Here is a 10,222-nt window from a genome sequence, read left to right as displayed (position 1 = left end):
GTCTCTAGGCCCAAAAATTAGGAAGAATGACCAGGGTAACAAGGACTGCCTCCGACTTCGGGGTCTCAATCCCACAGTCACCAAAGAGTAAACAGAAGAGGCCAACCAAGCTTCATGGGTTAGGAGAGGTTGGAGGAAGCGCCCAACACCCCAGGCCGCGCCCCCCCCACCCCCACCCCGGGTTGGAGCCTTCCGTGGAAACCCCGAACCCCTTCTCACCTAAAGAGAAAAGGATGCCTCTTTCCGCTAAGCAACACACAGCCCTAACCCACCAAGCCAAAACCCTCCCAAACACCAGACTCAGAAAGTGCCTAGGCCCACGCTGCTGGGGCTGATGAGACGGGGTTGCGTTTTACCTCATGGGCTCAGCGGTCATGTTTTCGCTTCAACGCCTTGTCGGCTTCTGCGACCCGTAGGGTGCCGCTCTGCGCTCCCCGGCGCCTGGGTACGATAGAAATGCACTAGAGTCTTATTCGTCACTGTAGCTTGTGATGGAGCCTCCCAACAGCTTAAAGGCCACTACCACTGCCACCGCCGCAGGAGCCGCGGAAACAAAGCGACGCCGCCGCCGCCGCCATTTTGTTGGGCCGAGGCTCAGGCAGGAGAATTGGCGCGTCCTACCTCTTCCTCTTTCCGTCATCCATTGGCTACCTCTTCCACAGCGCAGAGTCTTATTGGCTACGGAAATTCACCTTCTTTGGGGGCCTGTTGCTAAGGCGGTCGACGTCATTTGATCCCCTCCACCTTTTCGCTGGGGGGTCCAGTTCAGTCCCAATTGACCTCAAAGTGCTAGTGGCATATTTTGACTTTACTTTGAAAAAGCTCTTTTGGCCCATCCTTTCTTTGACATACTAACAAAACAATTTACATTTGTTGAGAGTTTACTGTATACCCAGCACTATACTAATCCTTACCCAGATTACCTCATGTAATCCTTATACCCTTTGAGGCAGACACTCTTATTACCTGTATTTTCCAGATGAGGAAAACAAGGCACAAAGTCTCACAATAGTGGAGCCGAGATTCAGACAAGGAGGTCTGACTCCAGACACTGTACTCTTAACCGCTAATCAATAATCCTATATAAATGTTTTCTTTCCTGTATGCCTATATTCCAAGTTATCAAGTTCTTTTCTTTCCTAGATACTTCATATCTACTATTCATCACCCCCGCATACTTAAATATATATATACACATATATATGACATAAGATTAACTTGAGATCTACGTACAATTCTTTCAATATTGAATAAAATCTAAACTGCCCCTTAGAACACACACGTACACACACATCAGCCATTTCTCCAACCTGAAGTGATGTGTAGCTCACAAACCAACCATTCTAGATCTGTTTCCACCTCATTACAGAGGAGGTTTGGCTGGATGAACTCTTAAAGTCTTTCCAGCTTTCATATTCTAAAATTTGTTTCTACATTGGTAACAACCTCTGCAATTCACAAATCAGTTCTCTAAAATAAAATAGCTTCAATTTTTATTTCCAAATTTATTCTACCATATGTGCTTTAGTTCATTTTATTTGTTTTTCTTGAAATTTGCAAGAGCACCTGTTGTGGTTAGGTGACAGGGTTGCTCCTTTCTACTGGAATAGCAAGAAATTCGCATTTTTTGGAATGAATCACCTTGATAATTTGACAGACCTGGGAGCTTTTTAAGCAACTGAAGCCTGTACACATTTGAAGTCATTTTCAAATGTTCAAGTGCCATTGCTTGCTTCTTTCACTTAGCTATCTTCCATATCTGATATATTGATTTTCTTCTTATTCCATACATTAAATATAACTTAAACATGAAATTTACAGGAGTACTTGATAAATACAGTTAATTTGAAAGGCGATCCACTCCATTACAAGGCAGCACACAAATATAGTTGCTATCAAACAGACTTGACTATAGGGAAAAATAGTAAGCAGTCCAATATTTTAACATGAATTGGAATTTTTACTGTAGAAGTGGTTGACATTAACTTCTTTCTAAAGCACTAATGGTTACTAATTTATATATTCCGTTTATTTTTTTAAACTCTTTCATATAAAAATTTATACATGCATTGTTATGTGACCCTAGTTGCTCTCCCTATACTGTGACAGCACATTCCTCCTTTCCACCCGGGATTTCCCTTGTCCATTCAACCAGCTCCTGACCCCCTGCCTCTCATCTCACCTCTGGCAGGAGCTGCCCATTTAGTCTCATGTATCTACTTGAGCTAAGAAGCACACTCCTCACAAGAATCATTTTATGTCGCATAGTCCAGTCTAATCTTTGTCTGAAGACTTGGCCTTGGGAATGGTTTTAGTTTTGGGCTAACAGAGAGTCTGCGGCCACGTCTTCCAGGGTCCCTACAGTCTCAATAAAACCATTAAGTCTGGTCTTTTTACTAGAATTTGAGTTCTGCATCCCACTTTTCTCCTGCTCCGTCAGGGACTCTCTGTTGTATTCCCTGTCAGGGCAGTCATTGGTAGTAGCCGGGCACCATCTAGTTCTTCTGGTCTCAGGCTGATGAATTCCCTGGTTTAAGTGGCCCCTTCTGTCTCCTGGGCTCATATTTTTCTTGTGTCTTTGGTATTATTCATTCTCCATTGCTCCAGGTGGGTTGGGACCAATTGATGCATCTTAGACGGCCTCTTACTAGCTTTTAAGACCCCAGACACCACTCACCAAAGTAGGATGCAGAACATTTTCTTAATAAACTTTGTTATGCCGATCGACCTAGATGTCCCCTGAAACTATGGTCCCCAGACACGCACCCCTGCTACTCTGTCCCTCGAAGTGTTTGGTTGTATTCAGGAAACTTCTTAGCTTTGGTTTAGTCCGGTTGTGCTGACTTCCCCTGTAGTGTGAGTTGTCCTTCCTTTCACCTAAGATAATTCTTGTCTACTATCTAGCTAGCAAATACCCCTCTCCCTCCCTCCCCACCCTTGTAACCATCAAAGAATGTTTTCCACTGTGTTTAAACCTTTTCTTGAGTTCTTATAATAGTGGTCTCATACAATATTTGTCCTTTCGTGACTGACTAAATTCCCTCAGAATAATGCCTTCCAGATTCCTACATGTTATGTTTCACAGATTGATCGTTCTATATTCCATCGTGTGAATATACCATAATTTGTTTAGCCACTCGTCCGTTGATGGGCACCTAGGTTGTTTCCATCTTTTTGCTGTCATGAACAGTGCTGCAGTGAACATGGGTGTGCACATATCTATTTGTGTGACGGCTCTTATTTCCCTAGGATATATTCCAAGGAGCGGGATTTTTGGATCATATGGTACTTCTATTTCTAGCTTTTTAAGGAAGCTCCAAATTGATTTCTAAAGTGGTTGTACCATTTTACATTTCCACCAAAAATATATAAGTGTTCCAGTCTCTCCACAACCTCTCCAACATTTATTACTTTGTGTTTTTTGGATTAATGCTAGCCTTGTTGGGGTGAGATGGTATTTCATTGTAGTTTTGATTTGCATTTCTCTAATGGCTAAAGATCATGAGCACTTCCTCATGTGTCTGTTAGCCGCCCGAATGTCTTCTTTGGTGAAGTGCCTGTTCATATCCTTTGCCCATTTTTTAATTGGGTTATTTGTCTTTTTGTTGTTGAGATTTTGCAGTATGTTGTAGATTTTAGAGATTAGACACTGATCGGATTTGTTGTAGCCAAAATTTCTTTCCCAGTCTGTAGGTTGTCTTTTGCTCTTTTGGTTAAGTCTTTTGATAAGAAGAGAATAAGTGTTTGATTTTTAGGAGCTCCCAGTTATCTAGTGTCTCTCCTGGTGTTCGTGCATTGTTACTTATGGTTTGTACTCTGTTTATGCCATGTATTAGGGCTCCTAGCATTGTCCCCATTTTTTCTTCCATAATGTTTATCGTTTTCGATTTTATATTTAGGTCTTTGATCTATTTTGAGTTTGTTTTTGTGCATGGTGTGAAGTATGGGTCTTATTTCAGTTTTTTGCAGGTAGATATCCAGTTATGCCAACACCATTTGTTAAAGAGACTGTCTTTTCCCCATTTAACGGCCTTTGGACCTTTGTCAAATATCAGCTGCTCATAGGTGGATGAATTTACATCTGGATTCTCAATTCTGTTCCATTGGTCTATGGATCTGTTGTTGTACCAGTACCAGCCTGTTTTGACTACTGTGGTGGTATAATAGGTTCTAAAATCAGGTAGTGTGAGGCCTCCCACTTTCTTCTACTCCCCTTATTTTTAAACTAGTTCTTGGTGACAAAATTTCTTAACACTAAACAGCTTTAAATGACAAAGTCCACAAATAGAAAAACATCTTAATAACAAAATTATAATCACAGCATTTTAAAAATATACAATAACTCTTTTTGTGAATCATAAAAAAGAGACCTCATTTGATATTAAATAATGGCTAATAAAATGTTATTGATATACAATATGGGTTTATCACTTTTCATACATGATTCCAAATGGGTTTCCTTCAATTGTATTTTAGAAAAAAAGTCACTGGTGTACACATATCATTCACGGTTTTCTTCAAATTGCCACAGAAATCATCATAGAACCCTTTCTAGGACTCTTAACCACTGAAGTGTAATTTGTGAATTTGATTATTTGCTTTGAAAGAAAGAGAAGGTAAATTAAGAGAGCAAATCAGATGAGAAAATAAGTACTCTCATCATTTTTAATAAACACTTGCACAACCATTGACTATTTTGTTTCAAAATCACAATGATTTAGGCACATCTATGAAAAATTTCACTTGCATACATCCTTCAACCCAGCAATTTAACTTCTAGTAATTTTCCTACATATACATTCTACATGTGCAAAATGAGATGTCTGCAAGACTGTTCACTGCAGCATTGTTTGTAAAATCAAAACTTTGGAAACAACATAGGTGTTTCTCAATATGGGACTGGATAAATAAATTATGTTACATCCCTACAACAGAATACTATATAGCTCCATAAAGAGGCAAATCTAGATGTACAGATATGGGATGAATTCATAGATAAATGATAAATGCAAGTTGTAGATCATTGGGCATAGTATTTTAATATTTGTGTTAGGGGAAAGAAAGAAAATAGATAAAAGGTAGAATAACACTAAAAGGATAAAAAATACACTTGATAATATGGTTGCCCTGAGAAGGAAACTTGATACATGTGGGATAGCACAAGAAAGAAACTTTTTACTGTATACCCTTTTGTAACTTTAATATTTTGTACCATGTGAGTGTATTTCCTGTTGACAAAATAAATGTAATTAAAAAATCATAAAGTGACAATTCATTTTTTTCTTTTAAGTTTGTCTAGTTTTTTTTTGTGTGTTTGTTTGTTTGTTTGTTTGTTTGTTTACATAAAACAACCAAAAACCATCTCTTCACTACATAATGAAGATTATGGGGTAGAACAGAACTTTAACAGTGAATCAAACAGACTTAATCTCATGCTCCAAACAAGATGTTTTCTTCTCATAAGCCACTGGAATTCAATTAATGATGCAACCATTTTTAAACATCCTAAACTTAAGGCAATTTTATAATTAAGGTGTTTAACACCACTATCCTAATTTTCTGATCTTTCAAAAAGTATGATTAATAGGAAAATAAGAAAAAAATACCAGGTCGATTTTAAAATGAACCAAAAAATGTTATATATAAATAGAGTACTAGAAGTAAAAACCTCAATACACTTACTAGCGAGAAAACAAGAGATAGTGAATTTTGAAGATAGCTACAACAAAATCAGCCAGGTTGTCTAGTTTTGGGGAACATCAAAAATATTGTGTTTAAAAAAATAAATGTGATTAACATATACTAACTCATTCTAGTAATGCTGTATTTTTCAAATTACCAGAATCAAGGTTGTCAGATATTTTGTTATGAAAAAAGTCAAAACTCACCTCATAATGTGGAATGTCACAAGGCATTAAAGTATCACCTTGAGTTACAGAAATATGTTTATAGAGTATTCACTTTTTTAATTCCATTTAAAAGAAATAGTGTTATTAATAAAAAGGCTTGGAGGATACATCCCAAAATGTAAAGACTAGTTATCTATAGGTGATATGTCTGAGTGTTTTTTTCCTGCGTCTTACCTTTCGATTTTTTTCCAAATTTACTACAATGAGAATATAACATGATGATGGAAAACGTAAATAATTCTTTATCTTTTGTAAGCAATAACACTGCACTATTTTCTGTCAGTAGATAGAAATCCAAGTAGCAATTATGACAACCTAAACCTTAGTTCAATATTAAAGGATGCATTAATAATTACTGTTGATTAGAATGCGAAAGTTGGAAGCAAAGAAGAAGGATCGGTAGCTGGAATATACTGCCTTGGAGATAGAAACAATGCTGGAGATCGCATGATAGAATTTTGCAAGACCAATGACTCCTTCATTGCAAATAACTTTTTTCAACAGTATAAATGGTAACTATTCCATCTAGCTGGTTGGAATACACAGGAATCAAATCGACCACATCTGTGGAAACAGATGATGGAAAAGCTCAACGTCCTCAGTTAGAACAAGGCCGGTGAACCTCTACAGAATAGACTATCAATTGCTCATATGCAAGTTCAACTTGAAGCTGAAGACAATTAGAACAAGCCCACGAGAGCCAAAGTACGACATTGAGTATATCCCAACTGAATTTAGAGACCATTTGAAGAATAGATTTGATGCATTGGACACTAATGACCAAAGACCAGACAAGTGTGGAATGACAGCCAGGATGTCATACATGAATAAAGCAAGAGATCATTAAAAAAAAAAAAAGGAAAGATTTGGTGAGTAGCATCTGGGGTCTTAAAAGCTGATGAGTGGCAATCTAAGATAACCCACTGGTCTCACTCCATCTGGAGTAAGGGAGAATGAAGAAAACCAAAGAAACAAGGGAAAGACTAGTCCAAAGAACTAATGGACCACAACTACCACAGCCTCCACCAGACTGAGTCCAGCACAACATGATGGTGCCCGGCTACCACCAACAACTGCTCTGACAGGGATCAAAATAGAGGGTCCCAGACAGAGCTGGAGAAAAATGTAGAAAAAAAATTCTAACTCAAAAAAAAAAAGACAAGACTTACTGGTCTGAGAGAGACTGGAGAAACTCTAAGAGTATGGCCCCCAGACACCCTTTTAGCACAATAATGAAGTCACTCCTGAGGTTCACCCTTCAACCAAAGATTAGACAGGCCCATAAAACAAGATGAGACTAAATGGGCACACCAGCACAGGGACAAGGATGAGAAGGCAGGAGGGGACAGGAAAGCGGGTAATGGGGAACCTAAGGTCAAAAAGGGGACAGTGTTCACATGTCATGGGGTTGGCAAATTGTTTAATGAGAAGCTAGTTTGCTCTGTAAATCTTCATCTAAAGTGCAATAAAAAATGAATTAAAAAAAGGAAGGAAAGAAAACATCAAAACGGATGTCAGAGGAGACTCTGAGAGGTGGGGCCAAGATGACACAGTAGTCAGACGCTTCCTGTGGCCCCTCTTACAACAAAGACCTGAAAAATCAAGTGAATCGATTGTATATGATAATCTACGAGTTCTGAACATCAAAGACAAAGTTGAGGAATCGAACTGAGTGGAAGGGGGAGGGAGAGATGGTTCGGAAGCAGCGAGGAGTTGCCAGACCTGATCTGACAGGAGCCTGAGCCCTTCAGGCCGGATCAGCTCCTGTGCGCGGTGAGGCGAGCAGTAGTGCTCAGGAGGTGTTTTCCAAATCAGGAGAGGCCCAGTGGCAAAGAGTCTACTTGGCCATCCAGAACCAGTGAAAAGCAGCACTCAAGCAGCTAAAGATAAGAACTTGTGTCTGGCCTACTGCGTGGATCAAAAACACACCGCTTTGGAAAAACCTGTCTCCCATTTACCTCCCCGCTCCCTGTTCTGCACTGGGTCTAGGAAGGCTTCAGCAATTGCCGAGTCTCCGAGCCATTCTCCCGGACTTGAGAGGGAACAAATTAACAAACAGGGAAAAAATAAGCTGCTGGCTCTCCTAAGCCAGGAACTCAGGGTTGGCACAGCTCCTTTGCCTAGGCAAAGGCATAAGGGGTCCACAGACTTTGAATGCCTTTCACTGCTGCATAGACTGGTATGGGCCCATTTCAACAGCATAGGCCCTCATTACCACAGTACAACAGGATATATACCTGATGTCTAACTTCAACTGTTTCAGCTGAGAAGTGGCAGGTTTGTGACATTTGACACTGCTCTACCCATTAAGCAGGTCTTCACCTACCCACATCAGAGGCCTGAGGAATGGTGGCTTCACGTATGCCACATAGCTACCCATGACAGGGGTCCAAGAATAAGTGGTGCCTACCAGTACTTACAGCCAACAGCACTGGGTGCTCATAGTCCAGCTGCAAAACCCTCCTACCTACTCGCTCTAGGGAACAGGGACATGGTTTCCTTCCAGACACTCAGGGGCAGCCGTCAGCTCCCTGTCTTGCTCCACACGTGTCCCTCTACAGCAACCAGATACCTGTGCCTACACCAATCACCCATGCCTGTCTAAGACTGTAGGTGAGAGACTGCACCACACACTTGGTGACTGACTACTTGGACACCTGAGCTGAATCCATACAAGAAAAGTTAACGGACTCTTGGGCCCACATACTTAGTAACAGATTTCACCACCTGGTGACAGGACGTTAGAGCTTCAAAGGAGCCAATAATCAAACTAGTTCACATGAGCAGCCTATTTGGGCATTGTCATGGTTTGAATTATGTCCCCCCAAAAATGTGTGTATCAATTTGTCTGGGCCATGATTCCCAGAATTGTGTGGTTGGCCTCCATTTTGTGATTGTAATTTTATGTTAAAGAGGATTAGGGTGGGATTGTAACACCACCTTTACCCAGGTCACATCCAATGTAAAGGGAGATTCCCTGGGGTGTGGCCTGCACCACCTTTTATCTCTCAAGAGATAAAAGGAAAGGGAAGCAGGTAGAGAGTGGAGGACCTCATACCATCAAGAAAGCAGTGCTGGGAACAGAGCGTGTCCTTTGGACCGGGGTTCCTGCGCAAAGAAGCTCCTAGTCCAGGGGAACACTGATGAGAAGGCCGAGAGAGAGAAAAAACCTTCCCCTGGAGCTGACACCTGAATTTGGACATTTAGCCTACTTTGACTGTGAGGAAATAAACTTCTCTTCATTAAAACCATCCACCTGTGGTGTTTCTGTTGTAGCAGCACTAGATAACTAAGACAGGCATATCAAAACAAAACAAAACAAGAAGCTAGGACACAGTGAGCAAATAGAAAATAAATAAATTAGAATAACTTATCGATGGCTCGCTCGAAGACAAGAGTCAATATCAAATCACATAAAGAGACAGACCATGATGGCTTCAGCAAGCTCCCAAATAAAGAATCAATAAATTTTCCATATTAAGAAAATTTCTTGGAATTACCAGAGGCAGAATACAAAAGATTAATATACAGGACTCTGCAAGAAATTAGGAAGGAAATCCTACAAAATGCAGACAAAACCAAAGAACATATAGACAAAGCAGTAGAGGAACTTAAGAAGGTTATTTAAGAACATAATGACAAATTAAACAGGCTACAAGGATCCATAAGGAGACAGCAATCAGAAATCCAGAATATTAACAATAAAATTTCAGAATTAGACAGCTTAATAGAAAGGCATAGGAACAGAATTAAGGCAATGGAAGTCAGAACTAGTGAGACTGAAGATAAAGCACTTGACACCAACTTATATGAGGAGAAATCAGATAAAAGAATTTAAAAATATGAAGAAACTCTAAGAATTATGTGGGACTCTATCAAGAGACACAACCTACTAGTGATTGGAGTACCAGAACAGGGGGGGATAACAGAAAATACAGAGAAAATTGTTGAAGATTTGTTGACAGAAAACTTCCCGGATATGAAAGATGAGGTGATATCTATCCAAGATGCTCATCGAACCCCACATAAGGAAGATTCCAAACGAAAGTCACCAAGACATATTATAATCAAACTTACCAAAACCAAAGATAAACAGAGAATTTTAAGAGTGGCTAGGGATAAACGAAAAGTCATATACAAAGAAGAGTCAATAAGAACAAGCTCAGACTACTCAGCAGAAACCATGAAGGCAAGAAGGCAATGGGATGACATATATAAAGCCTTGAAGGAAAAAAACTGCCAGCCAAGAATTATATATCCAGCAAAACTGTCTCTCAAATACAATTGTGAAATTAGGGCATTTTCAGATAAAC

The 10,222-nt window shown here is 39.8% G+C and overlaps 1 protein-coding gene across 8 annotated transcripts in view; it reads right to left on the bottom strand.

Moving 5' to 3' along the window:
• The window catches only part of ATRX (ATRX chromatin remodeler), a 427,573-nt gene extending 426,989 nt beyond the window's left edge, over positions 1 to 584 (bottom strand). For 6 of the 8 annotated variants that reach the window (XM_023733624.1, XM_023733626.1, XM_023733625.1 and 3 more), the window contains exon 1: positions 357 to 583. In XM_023733624.1, coding sequence (XP_023589392.1) covers positions 357 to 376 — 20 coding nt within the window. In that variant the 5' untranslated portion in view covers positions 377 to 583. Of the gene's footprint in view, positions 1 to 356 lie in introns of all 8 variants that reach the window. The other 2 variants (XM_004378897.3, XM_023733631.1) reach the window with 2 other exon arrangements.
• Between the last annotated feature and the right edge of the window lie 9,638 nt (positions 585 to 10,222).

Source organism: Trichechus manatus, unplaced genomic scaffold (assembly GCF_000243295.1).
Source record: "Trichechus manatus latirostris isolate Lorelei unplaced genomic scaffold, TriManLat1.0 scaffold00060, whole genome shotgun sequence".
Taxonomy (NCBI): Eukaryota; Metazoa; Chordata; class Mammalia; order Sirenia; family Trichechidae; genus Trichechus; species Trichechus manatus.
This window is presented reverse-complemented; position numbering and strand designations above follow the sequence as displayed.